Source organism: Dreissena polymorpha, chromosome 5 (genome assembly GCF_020536995.1).
Source record: "Dreissena polymorpha isolate Duluth1 chromosome 5, UMN_Dpol_1.0, whole genome shotgun sequence".
Lineage (NCBI taxonomy): Eukaryota > Metazoa > Mollusca > Bivalvia > Myida > Dreissenidae > Dreissena > Dreissena polymorpha.
In genome coordinates this window covers 95,371,420-95,397,974 of record NC_068359.1, presented here as the reverse complement: position 1 = coordinate 95,397,974, position 26,555 = coordinate 95,371,420, and the positions used below count along the sequence as shown (strand labels likewise).

Below are 26,555 nucleotides of genomic sequence, written 5' to 3'. Positions count from 1 at the left end.
AATCTATGTAAAAAAGGTTTTAACATTCATGTCATTGTTTAAGTTTGGCTTTACATGTGGGGATGGGGGTTCCTCGGATAAGAAAAGAAAAGGGAAGGAGGAAAGTAACAGAAAGTATGAGGGGAAAAAACAACGAAATTTCTCCCGAAATGGCGTGAAGATTACAAATAGATGTCTTAAGTAGATGAATATTGAATTTATTAGCATTAGTAAGGCAAGCTAATAAGAATGATTGAATCATAATTGCGCATCTCCATGCATAAGAAAATAAAAGTTGAATGATAAATATAAAGGTTTCGATAATATTTGGGTCAGGGCACATGAAAGATTGGTCAGGGCTAGTAGGTTCTGCATTTACTAGCCCGAAAAGGCTAGTTGAAAAAAAAGTAAGTGTTAAGCCCTGAGTTAAAGTAAACACGCAGTTATAAACAATTGGTTATCATAGCATCATAAGTGTATCCATAGTATCAACTCTATTAATGAAAACATCTGAATATTTTAAGTGTATTAAAAAAATATCTATTTTGTTAGTAAGGGTCGTGATATTTTAATCAATATAAACTTATACTTGTAAAAAAATACAGTATTTTACAACTTTTCTTTTCTTCGTCGTCGTGGTTGACAGTCCCTTTAAGACCTTAATCTTACTAAATTCAAGTTTTAAAGGCTTCATTTCCAACCCTTAGATACTGATGAGCAGCAAACAGCGTAAAACCTGAACAGTTGCTGTTTGCACATAGCCATTTTCAAATAGCTTCTAAATGGGAAAGGGATAATTTACATCCAGTTAGAATGTGGTATTTCTATTTTTCATATGTCTTTGACAAATTCATATAATTGTAAAAGGTTAAAATACATGTCAAGAGTAGTTATTTGTGTTACCCTCAAAAGTTGTTAATGAATTATGTCAGTTTTATTTATCTACATTTATAGCTACTTTAATGCAGGAACAGAATGTGTAAAATGCTGTTGCATGTCAATTGCCGAAATATTCCAAATAAGCTTCACATTATATGATTATCCCCTCACTCCGAATTGAGGCAGGGGGATTATGTGGTTATCTCTGCTGTCTGTCCGTCCATCCGTCCGTCCTGGCCACTATCTGCTCCGACACTATTAGCACTACAACCTTGAAACTTAAACACATGGTAGCTATGAGCATATATGTGCAACAGTGCATTATTTGGAATTTTGATCTGACCCCTTGGTCAAAAGGTGAGGCGTGGGAATAAGCGTTGGCAGTGGCCGCGCCATTTCTAGTTGTATATGGAAAACAATCTTTGTGATAAAATCTGTCTCAAAGGGCTCTTCATTTACATGTATTACACAATTGTGAACCAGTCCTTAAGTTATAAGGAAATGTTAAAAAAAGAAGAATATATAGAAAGGCGGGTTCTCTTTGAATATTGTGTATGACATTTGATAAGTACTTTTTATACATGTTGATCAGATCTGGATGTAATATAAGGCAAGTATTCCATCTGTCCTTGTCCGCATATCCGCATCCACAAAAAATAGAGCTAGTAGAAATGCACTGCGCTTATTCCATTCATCCGCATCTGCATATCCACACGCAGAGAAGCGTCCAGACTCCACAAATGAACGCTCAAGTGAGCATTCTAATTTGAATGCGTACAAGATACGGACGGCATTTAGCACGATGAGGGAGGCTGTCCTCTCAAAAATCAACTGAAAAACTAATCGAATTCATAAAAAATTACCCGACATTATACAACCAACGCAGTTCTGCATATCAGGACACTGATACCACTTCAAATGTTTGGAAAAGCATAGCCAAGACACTAAAAGAAGATGTTTCAGGTATTTACCATTTGTATTATTTTACAGACAGAATGATGATTTGTACCTTATATCCAACCCATGTGAAAGATGTCGGAACTCGGACAAATCCGATAAAATTTGCTGAGGTCTGATGTATTTCTGAAACTGTCGGACCTGGTGTCTGACAAAAATAAATAAAAAAATATCGGAACCTTTGAATAAAAATTAACTCGAAATTATGAATATGTTAAAAAAATACAGAAAGGTTTATGTTTATTTTACTTATAGATTATTTATTCAACTTTAAAATGAAACAAATTTTACAAACCAGGCGAACTGGCTATTTTTGCTGGTAACAAACTCCAAGAGTGATTTCTTAGAATCAGTCTAATATTTAAGCTTAATGTTTCGTAATGTAGGCGACAAAACACATTTTTTAATGAAAATTCTGAGCGGGATCACAAAATAACAGCTCCTTCTAAGAAAATTCGTACCGTAGCGAGTAAAGTCAAGATATAAAGGGAATGTTAATACGAAATAAACGCTGATCTTTTTCTTATTGATATGACTGGAAAGTGAGCTGAATTTAAAAAAATGAAACACAAATATTAAAGGTATAAAAAATACCTGTTTCGGCCTGGACTTCGCAATCTTGATCGTCACGTGGTTACTCCCTCTGAGAGAACTTATGTTATATATAGGCGTTAAAAGTAACTTGTAATGTGTAAAAAATCACAGAGCTTTCTTCACTTTAACTGAAAGTTAAAATATATGTTTTCATATAACTTTACAAAAGGTGTTTCTATTGTTTGTTAAAGAAGAACGAGGTCCGGTAAAATGTGGGGAGGTCCGGTAAATTTTTTTAAGTTATCAGACCTCATGTCTGGTAAGATTTGTATGTCTTTTGCATTGGTTGCTTAAAACTACTTTAATGCACGCTTGTCCTTCATAATAATTATCTCAATTATAATTTTCAGTTTCATCCATATATTTTTTTCCCAAAAAAGAAAGATAAGTTCAACGTATGCGGATAGATGGAATATAGCATCTGTATTATGATTTTGCAGATATGGATGCGGATAGATGGAATACTAGCCTAACTCTGTAATTGCATAATTGGAAATATTGATGGTTGTTTACGAGGCTTGAAAAATATAAATTTTTCCTGACTTTCTCCAGTAAGAATATCGTTTTCTAAAGATAACTATTTAATAATTGGATGCTTTTTAAAATATTTCTACAAAGGAAGGCATATTGATTTTGACAAGATAATTATTTTCAAGAAAAGTTTCAAAGACAGACTTGCAATGTATATATTTTGTTACAAAACTTTGTTATTGTAAATTTTCTCTATTATGATTCATACCACATACACGTAGCCAAGGGGGGTGCGTTGGGTGCGTTTGCACCCAACATTTTTTTATCAGTCACTGAGTATGGTCAATGAAAGTGAAATTTCAGATAAAAATGCTCTATAACTTCAGTCTCTAAATACAGATAAAAAGTCACCAGAATGCAGGATTTTAAGTTTCATTTTCAAAATTTTCGAGGGGGAGGACTTCCAAACCCCCCGATTGCAGGAGGGGGACAGCCTCTCCCGCACCTACCCCCTTGCCACTTCGTTGCTCAATAACAATCGTTGATGGGAAAATTCTCACCCCCTTTTCAAAACCCTGGCTACGGCCTGTAAAAGTATCAACGGTGAAAAAAAACTGTACCTCCCAATTAATATTAATCACAATTTGGCAAAATCTCAATTCATCTTGATAAAATTTTCAGTTACATCTTTATTCCCCCTTTTCTCATTCATCTAAAATAAATAACATTGTTTTTGAACAAATTATAGCCACAATATTGTTGTGTAAATAGTATGAAATCATGAATTGATCATCTTTGCCATTCCTAGAGACAATATTTTGTTTTTCTTAAAACATAATTATCAAACAATTGGTATGAAATCAATGTCTGCATATTTGGTTTAACACAGCAGAATTCTGGTTTCAGATAACGAATCATTGATACATTGATTTTGTGCCATCAAAGGATAAACAATTATTACTGGTCTCCCACTTTTCATTAGTCTATAGATTCCTACCAGAAGCATTACATGTCATCACAGCCACTCAAGACTGGCTTGGTGGGTTTCCAATTAAAGGCAAATGTTTTATCAGTGTTTTTTGGCTCCAGAATTGGAGATTTTCAAGAAATTGTGTGGAATTTTGTATGTTAATTGCATTAATTCTCTGGAACTTGTCTCTTTTTTCTGCTTGGAAAAAGGAACTTTTTTATGTACCAGGGATTTATTTAAAGATATGCTGACACAGCAAAGTATGCTACTGATCATCTCACAGTGTTCAAGTGATGCATACATGTTTGTGAGAGTTTAAAGCTGAAAATTGAAATGTGATTGTCATATTTTATGTACTTGTACAAGGATTAATTCTGCAATTTTGGAATTAATTTGAACATAAAGTGTTAGAAATTAAATATAGAATTAAAACTGAACTGACATATTCATAGCATTTGCATATTTTATAATTTGTCCAATGTGCCATTCAAATAATAAACATGTGAATACATCAGTATTTATTTTTATTACATTAACATGTGAAATGGCAAATTATTTATGGTGAATGTTTAAAAGTAACAGATTGAAATGGGTCTTACACTCCCACCCTCACAGGTCAATCATCAACTAATAACACCATATTCATGATATGGATGTTTGTACAAGACAAGTCAATCCAGGAAGAGGGTCTCCCACCCTCACAGGTCAATCATCAACTAATAACACCATATTCATGATATGGATGTTTGTACAAGACAAGTCAATACAGGAAGAGGGTCTGGCTTTCTATTTGTATCAGGGATTGCAAATCAATTTCTATCATGTCTGTTTTTTGTTTAATGGCAGAAAATAGTCTGTAAATATTTTTGTAACACAAGGAGATGGTTGATGTTCGGATATTACAGGGTGCAGGATCAACGGGGTTTACAGGGGTTTTACACACGGGCTTGACAGAATGTAAACACACTGTTAAGAACTTAATTTTTGCAAATATCTCAAGTTATTGATATACTTTTGTAAAAATCGTTAGTGCATAAAAGACTGTTTTTCTTGCAGTTTGTGTCCATATCCAAAGATTTAAGAATAAATCATTGAAAACGTTGGAAAATGGTGCAAAAATTTCACATTGCATGCAGAATAACCTTGTTCATTAATGCTGTATACATAGAATTTTCAGCGAAGATCACAGGCGTATTAAACAAAGTAATTTTGATGTATTTCTTATTGCTATAAGCAGCATAAAAACTGTCTTGTAGGCACTAATTGAAATTCTTAAGAAAATTGTTTTAAAAAGTTATTTGAAAAAAGCACCAGTTACCAGTGTGTTTACATCCATTAACTTTTAATGATCCTCGCAGCACCCTATTTATAGGAATATCTTAAATAACGTAGATTAATCAACAAAGAAATCCTTCAAGTACTTTTTTATTGGAATTGGTGTGATTTTTTGTTTGAAGTTTTTTTATATAATTAATTTGCATTTTAGCGGATAAGAGCTGTAATTTAGGATTTTGTAATCTATTGTGAATTTGATATCATAAAGATTTGTTTATATCTCAAAGAGAGAGTAGGTGATGTATGTGTTAAAAATAAAATGTTCCAATGAACAGATTATTTTGTGACTTTTATTGATACTTATGAATATTAATGAAATCATGAATAACTGGCAATTCTGTAAACATTGATACATGAAATAGCTTTTTTATAAACACTGTAACATGAATGTAAATGATATGTGTGCAATACAGAATGGTGATATGTGTGCAATACATTGAAGGCACTTTAGTTTAGTGAAAGTGAATGGTATTGCATTTGAACAAGGACTTCAACACTTTAGTTCAGTGAAAGTGAATGGTATTGCATTTGAACAAGGACTTCAACACTTTAGTTTACTGAAAGTGAATGACATTGCATTTCAACAAGGACTTCAACACTTTAGTTTAGTGAAAGTGAATGGTACTGCATTTCAACAAGGACTTCAACACTTTAGTTTAGTGAAAGTGAATGGTATTGCATTCCAACAAGGACATCATGGCATAAGTAAATTTGAATTTAAAATTAAATTGAAACAAAACGATTAATGTAATTGTATATGTGCCAGTAAGATTTAGCTGGACTGCAGTTTTGGCTGATCTCAACATGGGGACAACTTGTAGCAAATCAAGTAAGTACAATCACAATTCTTCGGAACTAGGTTTAGCTCGGCTGTTTTCGGAGAAAATCCAAGGTATTGTCATAGCCAGCTCGTCGTGTCATCCGCTGTCCGCGTGGTGCTAAAACCTGGGGTCGTATGGACCAGAAGCATCTCAAGTTAAATTTTATTCTTATCCTTAAATTTGGAAATTGTAATTTTGAACTTAAGTGAAAATATTAAAGAAATGACTTAAGATGTTTCTGGAATATCACCCCTGAACATTTTGTTAACCTTTTGAACATTGGTTCTAAAATGAAAGTGCTTTCACCTACAACATTGAAACTCATATGTAGCTGCACCTTGATGAGTTCTACACACCACATCCATGTTTTGATCACTGGGTCAAAGGTCAAGGTCACTGTGACCTCTAAAGAAAAAAATCTGACAAGCTTTCAATTATTCAAAACTGCACATGCAGCCGAGCGTTGGCACCCGTTATGCGGTACTCTTGTTCAATGGTTGCCACAAGTTTGACCTATTTTTAGTAAGTCAAATTCAAAGTGTTAAATATGAGTGTTGTTCTTGTTGTTTTCCATGAAAATTGACACTATAATCTCTGTCAGTAGACTCTTAGAAAAAATTATTTATTTGGAAATACAATTGCAGCAAGTTTTTTGATTTGATTATTTCATCGTAAGCCAGGCTTAATTCTGCTTTCCTGATGTGCCTTAATTTGTTGATGATTTTATGTTGAAAATATTATATAAGAAATGCTTTTGTGTCAGCATGCATGTACTGATCGATATATGAAAAGACAAGCATTTAGAATTGGGACATAGTATAATAAGGAAAGAGCTGGGTAATTTTTATGCCCCCGAAGGGGGGCATATAGTGATCGGACCGTCCGTCTGTCTGTCTTTCCGTCACACTTTGCGTTTAGGTTTCTGCGTTTAGGTTTCGAAAAATGCTCATAACTTCTATGTTCCTTCACATAGCAACTTGATATTTGGCATGCATGTGTATCTCATGGACCTGCATATTTTGAGTGGTGAAAGGTCAAGGTCATTCTTCAATGTCAAAGGTCAAACAAACAAAATCAAAGCGGCGCAGTAGGGGGCATTGTGTTTCTGACAAACACATCTCTTGTTTCACTATGTTTATATTCAGGGGTGTGATTTTTCCGCGGATTTCCGCGGATTTCCGCGGATCAGGTTGTCTCAGAGGTCATTTCTGAGATTCGTGTAAATTTGTAAAAAAATGGGGGGGAGAGGTGGGTACATCCGATTCCGCGGACGTCTTTTATGTGCGGCCTGAAATATCCGCGGCTCGCAAAATCACTCCGCATAGTACACTGGTAGATTCTGCCTAAGCAATTTGAAACGAGCCATTGGCTGTTGTTTTCCAATCTACCAATTAAAATCGTTCTTTTTAAATGCGTTTGGTATTTCTTTTCTGATTTGTCTGCAAATGGCGCAGTTGCAAAGCGAAAATTAAGTTTATCCAAATGACAAATATCAATCGAATTAGCGACTGTCATCATATAGTTAGATAGGATAAATGAAATGTGTCTGTCATCGATGAAGACTGCGTTTTAGAAACAAGCAGCACATTTTTTTTTTACAAATGTGCGCAGTCAGAATTTATGTCTCGGAAACCAGTGTTTGCAAATTGCATGGAGTTCACTCTACTTGCGAAGTAAAACAATTTAGAAGAGTATCGATTGAAAATGGAAATAGACAAACATGATTTGATTTATATGTTAGTGGATCTGTGTGTAATCAGATTCATATGCATATTCTGCTTTTTTATGTTTGTCACACTGTTCAGTTAACTGAAATAGCATTGAACTGTAGATGTGAAATGCAAGATTTTAAAAGGTAAACACATTAAAATATATTAATTTTACTCAGTTTAATACATCATTAACTCAACAAGAACACTCAAGTGTGTTTGTTTATATTGATTAATGTTTTCCCCATTTGATATTTAATTAAATAAGTCCATTTACTGTGAATACATTGAACAACTGCTGTTTTTTATCACAGTAAATATTGTTTACTTTGCATCCTTAGTATGTGAAATGTGAAGTTAAACAGGTTTTCATAAAGAAATAGTGTTATGAAGTTCAAGAAATTGTTTATTTTAATGTATGTTTTATTTTAATGTCTGTTTAGGTTTGTCATTGCGTTATTTGTGCGATTCGCATAGTCAAAATCTGCAGTCAACAGAATTTTCCTCCCCTCTGACTTCGCCTCAATCACACCCCTGATATTTAACTCTTCAAAGTATATTATTGACAAAGGGACATAACTATGCAATGATTTACCAGGCATTAGTGGCCTCCCTTTATACTTGAATAATTTATAAATGTTCATAGATGAAGTTTTCTACTTACGACAATTGATGTAATATGATAGATTTCGCCAGCCCTGCTAAATGTTCCATCTCAAGGGACAGGTTTTTTTTTCCGCTTTTTGGGAAGATAGCCCATGGGTTTGGAATTGGGAATTTTATCGGCATTTTCATGAAATTGGGAAAATAAATTCATTAGCCTTTTTTCCACACGAAAAGTCCACTAATTAGGGAAATACTAAATTGAATTAACTCTTTATAATCATTCAAATCAAAAGACAAAAATCATATAATACTTTGTTAGATGTAATTTAATTAAAATTGAGATAAAATACTTCTTTCTAAAAAAAAAAAAAAAAAACCTGAGGGAAGACAACAGCCCAGTTTCAGTTCATCACTGTTGCGTTCATATGTGCAAACAATCTGTTCAGTCTGCAAACTGTCTTTGAATATTTCATTTGCTATCAAAAAAGTCAATTTATGGTAACAGCCTTCTCGCATGTTTGTTTGAGACTGGAAATATTGCTAGTTTATGAGTCTACAAATGGTTTGAATCTTATATGAGATGCACTGCATTATGTTTAGTTCACAATAGTCTAAACTAGGGATCTTTAAACATATATTAATATTGGTACTCATTGAATGCTAAAATTTTGAGACAGTCACACATGCATCGTCAACGTGAATACACTGGTCTGAAGATATTAACTCTAAATAAAAGTGTTTTTGTACAGGACTGTTGATCAATGCTAAAGAATGTAAAAGAAAACAATGTGTGAAACAGTCATACACCTTTATATCTATTGTTCTTCTATTTGATTCCTTATATTTGTGTTTCAATGTTTACAATACGTCAATTAATCATTCATGTAATATAAAACCTTCAGATGTTATTTTATAAGTGGACATTTTTCAATAAGATTACCATTCACACCAAATATTGTTGAATTACCATGCAAGGATATATCTATGTACCCATTAATGTCTGGTAATGTTTATGTTTATCTGGCATAACAGCATAAAAAGCCAGCAAATTTGTTTTAATGAAGTTCAGTATATTTAACAGCGCTATTTTACCAAATTTCGATTTTTTTCGATATCTAATGACACTTCGATCATGGGGTTTTACAACCAGATTAACATCATAAAACATTGCGGGTGCATGCCTGAGGGCAATGGACCATTACATTTGCATTATTGGGTAAATAACCTTGTAAACCGGTATTTAACAATGGTTTCGCCCGATAGTATAAGCGTTATGACAATTACCAGGGGTAGTGCCAATTAACAGTTCAATTATCTACCGCAATGGTATTACCCCTTCTCAGTAAAATAACTGTGACAAATAGTTAATGTTTCAAATTGTGATGCACCCTATTACAAGTTTTACGAACAATGGAAGGTGTTACACAACAACTATCGGAAATGAACAAACAAAGAATTCATAGTTTGCTTTTTTTATTGCGTTAATTACAGGTTCATACAAGCGTGAATCGGTACATCACATGCTCATTTTTGAACTCGTTGTTCAAAGTACAACCTTGAAGTAACTTTCTGTCAAATAAATTAAGCATTTACAATTATTTAAAATGCAGTGCAAACACGTATAACTGTAATTATACTACACAGCATGGTATTTTACAAGCGCATGCTATTACCGGTAGTCGTTGATACAATTGACGCTATTTTCTGACACTTCCATTTTCAACTCGGACACCTGTATTTTGTTAATATTTTTGGTATCTAAGTTTTCGGACACGGAAAAAAAAAATTATTTTTAAGTGTCCGAAAACATAGAGTTATTACGGTAGTATTAGGGCACTGTCTGTACATTGTCATTTCTTTTTATGCCCTGGAAAGAGGGAATATTTATAGTGATCGGACTGTCCGTCCATCTGTCTGTCGCATTTTTGCGTTTAGGTTTTGGAAAATGCTCATAACTTATGTCGCTTCACATGTAATTTTCTGCCTATTTTGGGAAAAAGAGTCTGACCAAATTGGGAATTCTTTATTGACAAAATTGGCCATTTTGGGAATTTTTGCTTCGATGAAACGGCTCATTTGGGAAAAAAATGTGAATTTATCATGCTTAAATAATTCAGTGGTTTAACAAATAAATTTGTTTTTATTTGTTATTTTGTCTTCTTTATATGAACAGATGCAATATTGGGCATGTTTAACATTTATTCAAGTACTGCAGTTTTGTTTTTCAGTTACAGTTACACTTTGAGGTAAGAACTGAACAGTCAAAACCTTATAGCAGATATTTTTTACCAAAACAAATACTGGTTAGTCACACAAGTTATAAGACACTTCATTCTAAAAATAAAATAAAAAAAAATCTTTTTTTAAATTAGGATTTTTTTTTTCGGTTTGGGATCGGGTCCGTTTGCTTTGGGAGTGCCTCTGATTTGGTATGCATGTGTTTATGGACAAGGCCTTTCCACATGCATACAAATTTTGACCTGAACTTATGGTCCACGTTTAGGTTTCGAAAAATCGTTTTTCGGGGGGGGGGGGTTAAAATTATGTTAAACAGAATATATTATTATGAACAGTTCACCAAGTTGTGTTCTTCTTCTTGAATGATAAGGCTTGGGAAAGCCAAGCATACTATAAAGACCTGACAATTTGATTAAACAAAACTTGTATCCATATTCTATAAATTGCCCATCGCCCTGGGCTACAACATGTCTCGTTTAGTCTGCAGACATAGGTTTAATGACATTATTGATAAAAGGTTTACACATGCAAAAGAATCCACAAAAACTAGGCTCTGAAATGATGTTAGAGTCCTTAGGGACTGTTCCAGCATGAAGCAATTGAGTGTATTACCATGGAGAAAATAATTGCTTTATTATGTTTGATAGCAGAAGTGATTAATATCTAAGGGAGATAAATGTAAAGCCAATAACAGTTATAACACAGTTTTCTCTCTTTGTAGTAAACTAAAGAAGGAAATCAGTTCACCGTATTCCAGTTTATCAACTTGTATTTAAAGCCCCAACAATGGTGTATAAAAGGCAGCATAGGTTTTCTTAGAAGTTGTAGTCAATACCCTATTAGTTTGAAGCAGAATGTGCAAAATTCATTGAATTGTATTTTTCTTATATTTTAAAGCAGATACATTCATATGGCATTGTGTACGTTCATATTTTAAATACATATGAAGTGAAACATTAGCTGCACCAGCAGGAGAGAAACCTTATGATACAATGCAGTTCATTATTTTGAACAAACTCAATAGCAAAACAGTGAGACACAAAACAAAATGCAGTAAACACTTGCACAAAAAGGCACAAGCATGATTCAAAGTGCAGTCATCGCCAAGGAACGGTATTTATAAATGCAAAAGCACTGGGGTTTTAACCAGTGCTTATAAGCTCCAAACATCTCTCTGTATACAATATAGAAGTCATATGTACTTACTCTGGACACCTTGTCATCTTTGTATGCCCCCAAAGGAGGGCATATAGTGATGGGACTGTCTGTCTGTCCATCACACTTTGCGTTTAGGTTTTGAAAAATGCTCATAACTTCTATGTCGCTTCAGATAGCAACTTGATATTTGGCAGGCATGTGTATTTCATGGAGCTGCACATTCTGAGTTGTGAAAGGTCAAGGTCATCCTTCAAGGTCAAAGTTTAAAAAAAACAAATCCAAGGGAAGTAATAAGCTTTAAAGGGAGATATTTATCTGTAGACCCTTGCGTAGTAAGTTAAAGTACTTAGTAACAGGATTTCGAATAGCACTAAGACCAGAAGTAAACAAGAATGCTGATTGTTTTTTGGTACATGACTACTAATTTTTGTGCCACTAAAGGACGAGAAATATTATATTAATATGATTTATTTGAACATATAAATTATGACACTCATTAATGTGATTGGAAATTGTTTGTGAAATATTTGGGATATGAAGTTTCAGACATTTTCTTTTGAAATAGTTTGAAAATTATAGGAATATTTGTTATACAGTCAAACCTGAATTCAGCTGTCAGTCAAGGGAAATGATCAAAGTGACCGTTGTCCACAGGTGACCGTTGAATTCGGATCACAATTTTAAGAAGGTTGGTCAGTTGGTAGAATTACTACGTTGTTACCCCACCCAGTCGTTTGCATACAGTGTAAAACAAATGCTCATTGCATTAACAAATCATAATAACAGCATTAACTTACGCGTGTACATTGAATAATAGAGAATATTATCTTTTAGATTGATTTAATTTCATATTGTTAAATTAAACAATGACTATCAACGCTGGTATAATTGTTTACTCATGCATCTCATTCATTCAGTAAATAAAGCTTGTCAAGTTCCGTTGACGTCACCTCCGTAAAAGTCTAAAAAGCGGATTCCGTGTCATAAACCGATAGTACGGTGCAATTGTACCGTTCTAATTCAAAGAAATAGCGGTCATTTAATTTAGCGATAATTACTTTCAACAAGTCATAAACTCTGATATATTTTCTTTTGAAGATACCCCCACAATTATCCCCGGAAAAGAAACCTTCTCAACACCTTATAATTTGTTTACTCGCAGCGGGCCGCTTTTATAATATCATAGACAATTACCGCTTTCAGACGCTTTAAACACAAAATAGACGGACAAATAATGTGCTGTGTTTTTAATTTTCGTGACTCGAGACGACTGACGCGTGACCATTGATTTCAGGTCAAACATGAATTTCGGAGTGGAATATAGTGGCCGTTGGCGGTTATGGTCAGGTAGCTGTTAAATTCAAGTGTAATATAGAATGTTTTTCGTTGGGGGGATTCCAGACTGACTGTTGTCTGCAGGTGACCGGTAAATTCAGGTGGCCGTTAGGTCAGTTTCAACTGTACTTTGATAATCTTATTTGCTGCTGCATCTGCTGGAACCAAGACAAATTTAAATTTAAGGTCTGAAGAACTGAACAAACAGAATTTAAATGGAATAAATGTGTTTAAACATTTTGAATACCAGAAAACTCTGTGAAGGAAAAGATGCAAAATTGTATTCTTCCAATCATAAAGCGATGAAAAATCATGCAATATTTCAAGTGAGGAAATGTTCTCCACTTGTAAGTTTATAAATAATACTCATCAGATAGACACCTCTCATAAGTGAAAATAGTTGAACTGATACTCATACAATAGCTGCTTGTCATTGACTTATTGTCATGAATGACATCTGATTGAATGCCTGTATTCCCTTGGTTTCCAGTTGCTTCAACAATCTAGTTGATCTCTAAATGTCTATGATAGAGTAAATATCAGACAAATGCTATACATACCAGACAAATGCGATAATTACTGAGTGACATTATCAGAGAGTGTTTATGGCAATCTATTATTGAGAAAATTGCTGAAGTTTCTTTTTTTTGCAATATCAGTAGCCATAATTTTATTCCACGCACGGACAAGTGAAATTTCTTCACAACTCAATATATCATTTCTGTCTAAGCTGGTAAAATGTGTGGCGTAAGACAAAAACTAAATCAATTCAGCTTCACTCAGATCTTATGCAACATATCATATCATAAGGGCAATAAAAGGAATCACTTGGAGACCGTAATTAGAAAATTAGAATCACTTGGAGACCTTAATTTGAAAATTAAAAAAGTTTAGGAGCACAAAATGAGTTTGGCGCGTCGTTTCCTTTTTTTGGTAAAGCATGTTTAAAATAAATGTGCTCATCAATATAAATCTGGCACTGACTATAATGCATTAATATATATTAAAGTACCGTCACAAAGAAAAAAGGTTTATGTAAGGGAAGTGGTTTTAATCAAGTGTACCTCGATAAGTTTACTGTTATGATCTCATTAAACTTGTTCAAAACATGCACAAACAAAACCTAGTGCAAATATAGGAAAAAATCCAAGCATATATGTTATGCAAGGTCAATTTGTCAAGCTATTTTAGTCCGAAAACCAGCAAATATCACCCTTTGTCCCACAAAATATCTCAAAATAGCAAATTTTGATTTTAAAAATATAATTGATCTCATTCTTTGTCCTCCATAATGACTTTAAGGTGTCATATTTTCCAATAATTAGCCATTGACGACAACATAACAATTTTTCCATGTTCCAGTATTATGAAGTTCCTGCATGCTTCAAACACCATGTAATAGTGCATGGCTGCTATTCCATGTATTTAATCTTTGTATGGCCAGTAATTTCTCTATGTTCTTGTCATATGCATCATTTAATCAACAGCGCTGACATTTTAGGCAGCATGAAACGTTTTATTTGTTGTTGATGTTTAAGGGTCATGTGTCAGAAGATTAAAAATACAAAATTCATGGTCTGAACGCCAATGTTTTACATTAATCCACGGAGGCAGACATCTTGATAACTTAGCAGTAAATATTTGCCGATTTTCCGTTTCGTAAAACGTTATTTCAATGGTCAGTTTGATTTAGCTCTTATAAGCTCAGCTGTTTTGGGAGAATACCCGAGGTATCGTCATAGCCAGCTTGTCGTGTCGTGTCCACCGTCCGCGTCGTGCTGAAGCCTTAACATTTTGTCAAGGTTTTGAACATTGGCGCTTAACTCAAAGTGCTTCCACCTACAACTTTGAAACTTCATATGTAGCTGCACCTTGATGAGTTCTACATGCCACATTCATATTTGGGTCTTTAGGTCAAAGGTCAAGGTCACTGTAACCTCTTAAAAAAAATACTTCTGACAAGCTTTCTTTTATTAAAAAATGCACCCGCAGCCGAGCGTTGGCACCCGTTATGCTGTGCTCTTGTCAAACTCTTTGGGTCAGACAAAGTATCACCGCAGTTACAAATATATCACCGCAGTGATAAATTTATTACAGCAGTGACAAAATTTTTACCGCGGTTACAATTTTGTCACTGCAGTGATATCTATTTTTAGCTGTTGTCATATATGTACTTTTGACCCAAAGGGTAGGTCATATAATAATGGTTCCCAATCAGAGATCAAGTTTTCTCAAGTTTTTTTTGTGAAACACCAGGGACTTGTTATACCCAGGCAACCAATCGTCTATATAAGCATAAAGCTTTTATTCCATTCCAGCAAAACTAATTAGGTCTAAGTTATTCTTAAAGGTCAAAGATGTGTTAGAGGTTGCCGTCTAGTCAATAGTATTTTACAAACCCATTTACATTTTAAAAGGACTCGTGAACCGATTGAGAAATTAGGATGTGAGTTTTGCTGGAAACCTATTTGTGTGATTGTTCAGTTAATAATTTTTGCTGTTACCATATTTTGCAGTATTATGTCATCTTTATCCATTTACCCATTCTGCGTTTCTTAAACCATTCATATTATATTCTGCCCTTGTTTCAGTGCTGTTTTTCACCCTATTTAAACTGATGCTAGAGTTTGCCTGAATCATCAATGCAAGTCTATAGGAGTAATGGCACAATTCCCCAGGGGACATGGCAGTGAAAATAGGACTAGGCAGACTTGGTATTGACAGAAGAAACTTGAGCCTTTGTTAATGAGGACAATAAAAAACCTTGTCTACCTGCATTATGGAACGTAATTAATATATGCATGGTGACTCGTGATATGAAATCTCTATTAGATGGGGCTATTTCTGTGATTGTGTAATACTTACATTAGAACTTGGTTTGATTGAGAATCAGATCTGTATGTTTGTATATTTGGTACAAACCTTGGACATTAAGACTTGGTAAATTACAATTAAAGTGAGATTATTTCTATTGATTTATTTGTGAGATTTTGCATTTTTTGCGAGGACAAAAATACAGTTTAATAAGTTTGTTGTGTGAAAATGTTTAACTTTTTTTAATAGTCTTAAAGAGGCTTTAATGAGTGGCAAAAATATTTTATTCAAATTTTTGTGAAATTGTTCTGTCAGTGTTTATTTTATTTTCTTGAAGAGGTATTTATGCATAGGTAAAATGGGAAATCAGATTTCGATTTTTCGAGGTTGTTCAGCAAAGAGAAAGTCTTCGGAATGTAATCAACATGCACAATGCGAAGGTTTGAACAACATTGTTTCATATTTAAATGTTTAAAGTTTTAATATATTTTTAATATAGTTTAATATATTTTTATAATATATTATTAACAATTTGTATGTCGATATAAAATATTGCAGAAAAAATACTTTTAATGTGTATGTTTACTGTTGATTAAATGTATAATTAATCACAATTAAAGAAGTTTAATGATTTATTTATCATTTATGATAAATTGTCCATTTGAAATGGTGTAATAATCATTGACCTTAAATTAGGCTACTTGTGTAAATGTTGTGGGCAAAACATGGAATTCAAGTTGCAATATCTGAATAAGAGTAATGCCACACAATTCTTTGATTACAGTATTTTTAATAAGTAGAAAACCACGGATTTAGTATTAAAGATGAGAACTTAAGTTCTTGTCATGAGAACTATGGTTTTCACAGATTATTTAACGTCTGTCGAAACCTTGGTTTTCAAATAAGAACCTAGGCTATCACAGTTTGATGCACATTTTATGACAACTTGGGTTCTGGTGAAAACCTATGATATCGAATAAAACTTTGGGTTCTGGAAGCCATGTGCAATTTAAGCGAGAACCTAGGTTCTCATTAAAAACCTAGTTTCTTGGAATAATATGCGTCGAACCGCTTGCCATAAAAGTATCTTGACAATATGATCTATACTTGGAAGATAAAACGTGAACATAAAATCTTACTTTCACATAAATCTGTATGGACTATTTTAAGTCAGAAACCTACTCATTGCATATCATTCAATATTTAACATTTCTGTATTGTGCATTGCTCCAGTGACAGGAAAAGGGGCGTTAATTATTAATGATTTTGTATGAAACAGCTTAAAAGTCCTTTGAAGATTGAGAACAAACTGTTGTTTTAATAATTTAACATGGCTTTTTATGGTCTAGGATTTTTTTCCACTGTCATTGTTCCAATGATTCATCAGCTGTCAATTGACTTTAACCCATTTATGCCTAGCGTCTAGAAAAAAGGCCTTTGCAAACAGCGTAGACCGAGGTGAGACGCCGCAAGTTGTGGCGTCTCATCAGGGTCTACGCTGTTTGCTTAAAGGAATTTCTGTAAGAAATATTCTAAATATAGAAATAAAGGTACTAGACGTCCCTAATTTTGGAAATAAATTGATCCAATTTAGAAGGATGGGAGAGTCCACTAGGCATAAATGGGTTAAGAAAAGGCATGTTTGTACATCCCATGATTCTGAGTCCCATTAATCTGCTGATGGGGGGTTAATGGTAGGAAAGGATATCAAGTTAAATAATTGATCAGCCTTAACAGTTAGCCTTAGAATCATTTTCCATAACCTTGTTCTACCAGAAACATTTAATGCTGTCTGTGCCAAGCCTACTAAGTGTTTGTGTTACGCCATGGTCGTTTCTCGACAGTAGGGAACCTTGTCCAAAATTTAGAAAAATTTGCCCTACTGCCCAAAATTATAATATGGCAAATGACAACTATAAGTTTTGGATGTTGAACAATTCCTTTTTATGTCCCCCACCACTATAGTGGGGGACATATTGTTTTTGCCCTGTCTGTTGGTTTGTTTGTTGGTTTGTTTGTTTGCTCCAACTTAAACATTTGCCATAACTTTTGCAATATTTAAAATAGCAACGTGATATTTGGCATGCATGTGTATCGCATGGAGCTGCACATTTTGAGCAGTGAAAGGTCAATGTCATCCTTCAAGGTCAAAGGTCATATATATGGGGACATAGTGTTTCACAAACACATTGCTAATGTTTGAAATTTAGAAGAACATTAACAAAGCCCAGCTAAATGCCCATGTCTGTACAGGCAATTTTAAGCCAGCTTAAATAATTGAAAATTGTATTTGCATGCACACTTTGTATAAATGTGTTTACTGGACAAGATATATATCTGGCAGCTGTATTTTAAGTTAAAAGAAATATAATCCATAATAAACATTACAGTTGCAAATTACAAATAAGGCTTGAACATAACTGTAGTTTAAACAGCATCAAAACTTACTTAACACAGACCATCCTATACTTGAACATAACTGTAGTTTAAACAGCATCAAAACTTACTTAACACAGACCATCCTATACTTGAACATAACTGTAGTTTAAACAGCATCAAAACTTACTTAACACAGACCATCCTATACTTGAACATAACTGTAGTTTAAACAGCATCAAAACTTACTTAACACAGACCATCCTATACTTGAACATAACTGTAGTTTAAACAGCATCAAAACTTACTTAACACAGACCATCCTATACTTGAACATAACTGTAGTTTAAACAGCATCAAAACTTACTTAACACAGACCATCCTATACTTGAACATAACTGTAGTTTAAACAGCATCAAAACTTACTTAACACAGACCATCCTATACTTGAACATAACTGTAGTTTAAACAGCATCAAAACTTACTTAACACAGACCATCCTATACTTGAACATAACTGTAGTTTAAACAGCATCAAAACTTACTTAACACAGACCATCCTATACTTGAACATAACTGTAGTTTAAACAGCATCAAAACTTACTTAACACAGACCATCCTATACTTGAACATAACTGTAGTTTAAACAGCATCAAAACTTACTTAACACAGGCCATCCTATACTTGAACATAACTGTAGTTTAAACAGCATCAAAACTTACTTAACACAGACCATCCTATACTGAAATATATATATACAATTTATATTACAACTTAGAAACTCTATTTCTGCACTTAAAAAATCCCCATTTTCAAATTTGTGAAAGTCATAACATCATAAAGGAATCATGGAACTGGGTTTTGAGGAAAAAAGCCATTTGGAATAACAGCTATAAAATCAGCCAAAATAAGCCTGGCATATTTGCCATGACCCACTTGGCTAAACGCACTTATCATTACTAGGGCTGTCACGATACGCCGTGAGCGTACCGCGGTATATCGTGGTACGGCAACACTGTATCGCGGTACGTACCGCGATATTTTACACAATATGTATCTGTGAAGAAAACAGCAGAATAACAAGTTTTACAAACTTTATTAAACTCAATAATCAGAAAACACTGGTATCATAGTATGATTAGAAACTGTTAAAGAAACTGTAATTAACTTGATAGAAGTAGTCATTGTTATTGTTATTCGGCGTGCTGTATTAAGCCAGCTTTTCACCTGACCTGACCTTTGTAAGTGTCCAATAATATTCAAATAAAATTTCCCGCGGCTAGGTACGAATGAATACACTTCATTTATTCCATTGGCTGATTTGAGTATAACACTAGAACATTGGAAACATATGCGCGTCTTTTTAACACTGTTTTACTGCATGAAACAATTTTATCTCGAATGAAAAGGCTCAATAGATAGAACTGTTTTACAATCAATTCTCGACATAAATACAGTTTGTGCGTGCACCTTTTATTTTCAGAGAATTACCAGCGCAAAAGCGTTTATACTAAAGGCTATGTTCTCATATTTAGTACTTACTTCCATATTCATGTCAACATGTTAACATGTAAAAGTATAAAGAGCAGTGGAAGCGAGGCCTCACTTAAATGCATTGCATTTCAACCCCCGAGGTTTCGGGTCAATTCGCGGCCAGTGTGTGAAAGTCAGAGTTTATATATAGTTCATCACCGGAGTTCGCAGCCAGTAAAATAATCGTTATATAATAAAGCACAGGTGGTTAGCGTGTGGCTATGATATTAATTAGTGAAAACATCATTTTGAATGATAAATAATCATATTATAACTAAAAAATAACTTTTCTGGAAAAAAAAATTCCACTATCAAATATATATATAACAAGGTATGCAACTCAAAAGCAGCACAAAACGGGGTGCATCGCTTTGAACAGCCATATCTTCATCAATTGTGCAGCGATTTTCACGATCTCGGTCTTATTCAACGCAGAAATGAATTTCCTTTCTGGAAATGTATATGTCTTGCAATATTTTTACAAATGCTGGGTCAACTTTTAAGAAATAACACGATACACAACTCGCATGACCCAGTTGACAGTGATCATGCTGTCTTTAAGACTAAAATCTTCACGGAGTAAAGGGCAACTTCCCTACAAAGTTCATGTAGTTCGATACCATAATTCAATAAAACGTATGAAAAAAAAACATTATTACCGTTCTTGTCGTTACATTATGCATCAAGACTAACTGTCCAGTGCCGTTTGAAACCTTTGTTTACATACATTTCAACTAACTGACATTTTAAACATACGAGTGATTTCATTGGTCCAATACGGAGGTGTGTCTTTACAACTGGAGATTTCATTCATAAAGAATGCATGATCACTGTCAACTGGGTCATGCGTGTTGTGTATCGTGTTATTTCTTAAAAGTTGACCCAGCATTTGTAAAAATATTGCAAGACATATACATTTCCAGAAAGGAAATTCATTTCTGCGTTGAATAAGACCGAGATCGTGAAAATCGCTGCACAATTGATGAAGATATGGCTGTTCAAAGAGATGCACCCCGTTTTGGGCTGATTTTGAGTTGCATACCTTGTTATATATATATTTGAGAGTGAAATTTTTTTTCCAGAAAAGTTAATTTTTCGTTATAATATGATTATTTATCATTCAAAATGATGTTTTCACTAAATTATATCATAGCCACACGCTAACCACCTGTGTAATAAAGACTCTATCTGTGAACTGGGTGACCTGGAATTTTCTTGAGACCAGAAATATGTTAAATGAAGATATTCAGCAATATAATTAAGATATGTCAATAATAGATTATTAATGTGTTTTCAACAATACAATGATAAATATTATTTTAGATTAATTTAACAATAATTATTCCACCATATTGACTATTGTATTAAGCATGAGCGCGATGATTCTCGAAACTGTTAATAATCGAATCATATAGCAATGTCCGACAAACCACTAAAACAGGTTTGTTCGAAGAACGCGCCTATAAATACAGATACTTCGCGTGTGGCCGGTTGACTCATATGTTTTAGTTTAACTTCCATTTTTCTTTTGGTTTTCTGTTTTGTATCTAAAGGTTTATGACCAGCAATATGTAATAATGTAAAATAAGCCGCAAAAACTCCGCGTAACATCCCTTACTGCGTGTGATGCAGCTAAGAACTGCACAGAAAAAGGCATTCGCTATCATTGATCTCATTCATTGAACTATCAACGCCGTTTATCTTTTTTTAAAGATATTTCTTGTCTAAAATGTCCACCATGTTGTTTACAATAGCTGTGACTACAATCTGTGTAAATGGAACGCTTCAAGGGCATGTTTAAAATGCGGAGTCAGCAGGCCCAGTATTGAAAATCCGTAGCGTTCTGACTCTTCCTCTACTTATTCATAATCTTAAGATAACATGATTTGGAAGTGCCATGCTTTGAACAATCGATATACTAAAGAAAGAAAATAAGAAATAGAGTAAACATCTTTTGGATAATTATGAACTTATTTGCAAAGGAAATCTGTCCCAAATTCCAAAAAAGGTACGGACCCATACATCGCCGTATTTTAAACGTGAAAGTTAAACATCTACCAGTGGAAGCGCTTGCTTGATCTGGATATTAACGGATTATTTATTAAGCCCTTTTGAATCGCTTCTACAGTTTTCAAAACGATATCTATATCAAAATAATTATGTAATGTATTTATATCTGTGCTAATATAATAGTATTAAAAAAACTGGTGCGGCAACGCCGTACCGTGGTGCGATTTTTTTCACGACATGCACCGCGATATACCGATATACCGGTGAATCGTGACAGCCCTAATCATTACCCATTTATGCCTAGTGTCTAGAAAAAAGGCCTTGGCAAACAGCGTGGACCCAGATGAGATGCTGCATGATGCACGGTTTGCTTAAAGGAATTTCTGAAAGAAATATTCTAAATATAGAAATTAACAGAGCTCCAGATAAGGGTCGTATTTTCGTAATTACGAATTATTTTCAAGTCTGTTACGTATTAATTTTTAAATCTTGTCATACCATTAAGAATTACACAATCAAGTTACGAATATTATTTTTACATCGGTTCGTATCTATTTTTATTGAGTTCTTTTCGCGTATTAAAGATCTTTTCGGTGCTTATATAGAATGGCTATCGGGTTTGTTTATCATAGCGCATTTTTTCCAATAAAAGCGGCATGTACAGTCTATCTGTCAAAAAACAATGGCGGCGCCCAGACAGCATCCTAAAAAACTGCAAAGCGTGCAAAAACACGCTTTTAACATATTGCACGCAAAGTAAGCCGAAGTTAAATGTTAAGAAAGACATTATAGAAAAGATCTTACACAATGTTGTATGTTCAGTTGCCGACACAGTCGGAAAAGCTAAAAAAACGCGACATGACGGGTCCAAACTTAAACAAAACAAAAAAAACATTGAACGAGTGGAAGGGACAATTCTTGTGGCTAATAGTTGAAAAGATTGAAGGGGAGACCCGTTTTAATTGTGAAATATGTAAAAAAATCATCAAAGGCATGCAATCTAAGCACAGTTTGGGCATATGAAGGTGTTTGAAAAATAAAATTGTATACTAGTAATACTGAATAGACACTGTTGAATTCGTATAAATAAAGTTGCTAGTATGTTTATTTTGAATTTTTGCATGAAAATAACCATTATTATTTATTTTTAGGTCATTTAGAAAAGTTAAGAATTATTTTCAAAACTTAGTAGTAACGTTAAGAATAAAATTTCAGAGTTTAGAATTCTTTTTGAAAATCTGGTAGTAACATTAAGAATTTCACAAAACCTTATCTGGAGCTCTAAATTAATATACTAGACCTCCCTAATTTTGGAAATAAATTGATCCAATTTAGAAGGATGGGAGAGTCCACTAGGCACAAATGGGTTAAATAAACGTTTAATCCTGGGGCATGTTAGCTTGGTCCATGCTCGTCTTACTGGACAGGTCGCCCTACATCACATTAGAACACACCAAAATTGAAAATCTTTTTGTAAAAAACAATTAAGCTGTGAATTTCAGCTATAATTTGCCTTTTTCTTTGAGTCCGTAGCATTATGTTATTGGATTGAAGTGCAGGGACACAGTCCGACACACTCCTGGTTCTTAAATAATGCAATATTAATTGTGAAAGAAACTCATAAACTTTGGTACACACACATATATTCACACACAAATTGCTAAACATAATTTTGAATTTTACTCTTTATCAATGACTGTTAATTTTACTTGTTTGCAGCTATAATTCAAACTTTCTCCCAAATTCTGTGAGTCTAAGCAAGTTAATTTGGTAGGAGTGTTAATAATAAAGCCTCAGGCACAGAACATCCTTACCAACTTCGAACTTTGAAACACACACTAACACACCACACATGGTGCTACACATGATTTTGATTTTCACCTTATATCAATGTCAATTAAAGGCTCTATAAAGGTGAAGATACGTAATTATTTACAGATTTTTAAATATTTTTTTCATATTTTATTTATAAAGGTTATCAAAAACCAATATATACATGCTATTGGACATAATCATAAAAATGAGCAATACAACTTGTTTTGAGCTCAAAATAAAGTGTTCTCCAAGTCAATTGTGTTTACAAACAATCAGTTTATTTACATCGCTGTTTACTCGCGAAAGAGACAGTGAAAGTGACTCAGGTCACCAAAAATATAACGATGACTTTTAACGTTTTCTGGTATCACTCACAAAGTAGGTCTTTTCTTAATGGTTAAAACGTTTGTAGTGATCTAATAAGTTACTTTCTGCTGGTAAAAAGTTGTTAAAATAGAATTAAAATTGAATTTTCTTTCGGCTATTTTAAGCATATGTCAACGCTCTGAGGCTACACATCACGTTAGTTGCAAAAATGTAAACATTTCTTCCAATTATGAAGCGGGTTTATCTTTCATAATTCTTGACAACGTTGTACCTAAGCTGTGTTATTAGCAGTTTTTATGCAAGAGTAACTGAAATCTGGTAAAAATTAGACCAGTTGATATGCATAATAATTGGATTTGTGACCTTTATAGAGCCTTTAACTCTTTCCTGCCCAGAAGCAAAGGGAAAATTGCTATATGGCAACCAACGTAAAGCCAGAACAGCCTGCAAGTAATTTGTAGGTTGTTCAGGTTGTATGCTGGAAGACAAATCTCATAAGTATCTTAGGGTTAAAAAAAAGGTCTTATATCTATTTTTTATTTTTTAAGGGACAACAAACTGGTCAAAATAAGTATCTAAGTGGTAAAGGCTTAATGTTACTCAATGATTGTTTTAGAGACCGGCCATGACCCAGCCATTGAGTGGTTAAGGGTAAATGTTGCTTGGTTGTTTTAGAGACCGGCCATGACCCAGTCATTGAGTGGTTAAGGGTTAATGTTGCTTGATTGCTTTAGAGACCGGCCATGGCCCAGCCATTGAGTGGTTAAGGGTTAATGTTGCTTGATTGCTTTAGAGACCAGCCATTACCCAGCCATTGAGTGGTTAAGGGTTAATGTTGCTTGGTTGTTTCAGAGACCGGCCATGACCCAGCCATTGAGTGGTTAAGGGTAAATGTTGCTTGATTGTTTTAGAGACCGGCCATGACCCAGCCATTGAGTGGTTAAGGGTTAATGTTGCTTGATTGCTTTAGAGACCAGCCATGACCCAGCCATTGAGTGGTTAAGGGTTAATGTTGCTTGGTTGTTTCAGAGACCGGCCATGACCCAGCCATTGAGTGGTTAAGGGTAAATGTTGCTTGATTGTTTCAGAGACAGGCCATGACCCAGCCATTGAGTGGTTAAGGGTAAATGTTGCTTGGTTGTTTCAGAGACCGGCCATGACCCAGCCATTGAGTGGTTAAGGGTTAATGTTGCTTGATTGCTTTAGAGACCAGCCATGACCCAGCCATTGAGTGGTTAAGGGTAAATGTTGCTTGATTGTTTTAGAGACAGGCCATGACCCAGCCATTCACGGTGCCAGACTGGAGGACAGATACTACAACAACGACTCCTTCAAGGTAAACCTAACAAAAGTGCCAAAAAAGATTGTATGAGCCTTGCTTTTGGAAAATTAGGCATAAAGCTTGTGAGTAAAGTGTTATCCCATATAAGCCTGTGCAGTCTTCACAGACTAAACAGGGACAACCCATTCCTCCTTAACTGGAATTGCGATTAAAAGTCATTCTCTTTTGATACAGGCTACTTTGGGATGATACTTAATGCAAATTCATTAGACCCAGCTTTCCCAGAGCAATGAGGTTAACATCAAATGCAGCTGTTTTCTAACCACAGTTTTCCTGTTAATTCACATTAACCTTTTTATGCCTAGTGGACTCTGCCATCCTTCTAAATTGGATCAATTTATTTCCAAAATTAGGGATGTCTAGTACATTTATTTCAATATTTGGAATATTTCTTACAGAAATTCCTTCAAGCAAACAGCGCAGACCCTGATGAGACGCCGCATCATGCGGCATCTCATCTGGGTCTACGCTGTTTGCCAAGGCCTTTTTTCTAGACGCTAGGCATAAATGGGTTAAATTCACATTTAAAACACTTTCTTATGGCTAGAAAATGCCTTGTTAAGACACATTCTCCAAAAAAGTAGAAAACCTCTAGGGCTACCTTTACAACTCTAAAGTTTTTGGACACTGTACATTGTTTAACAGCCCCGTTTTTAGCCAAAATAATTATTTTTCTTGAATCTAAATTTTCAGACATACAGGTTTTTGTCCATAATTAAAGACTCTAAATTTTCAGACAGTTAGTTTTTAAAATGCTATTTTACCAGTATTCTGCCCTGTTGCACTTATCTGATGACACATTTTCACAACTGGATTAAGGTTATAAAACCTGGCAGATAAATGCCTTAAGGGAATGGACTGTTACATTTGCCTTATTGGGAAAATAAATTGTTTACCAGTAATAGACTTTGGTTTCACCTAACGGCTTTTAATGAAAAATATTAAGAAATACTTTATACTATACGGCGTTGTATTTTACAAGCATGTGATATTACTCATTTAAACAATTGATGCTTAACATATTGCATAACCAAATCTGATCTTCAATGGACAAGTTTTAGAGTGTCTTGAATCTTAATGTTTGAACACCTTTAGTGTTGTCCATAAATTTTTCGACACCTGTATTTTTTTAACGAAACATTTTTTGTATCTAAATTTTTGGATACGAAGAAGTTGAATTATTTTCAAGTGTCCAAAAATTGAGTGTAATGTCGGTAAAATGAATGAGTGCCAAGTATATTCCCAGATTGGCAAAATCATGGACAACACTTTAAGTACATTAAAGTG

The 26,555-nt window shown here is 34.1% G+C and overlaps 1 protein-coding gene across 6 annotated transcripts in view; it reads left to right on the top strand.

The window, feature by feature from the left end:
* The window catches only part of LOC127880669 (uncharacterized), a 59,657-nt gene that overhangs the window by 1,550 nt on the left and 31,552 nt on the right, over nucleotides 1–26,555 (top strand). For all 6 annotated transcript variants that reach the window (XM_052428001.1, XM_052428003.1, XM_052428004.1 and 3 more), the window contains exon 3: nucleotides 25,192–25,262. In XM_052428001.1, the coding sequence (XP_052283961.1) occupies nucleotides 25,192–25,262 (71 nt within the window). The remainder of the gene's footprint in view (nucleotides 1–25,191; nucleotides 25,263–26,555) is intronic.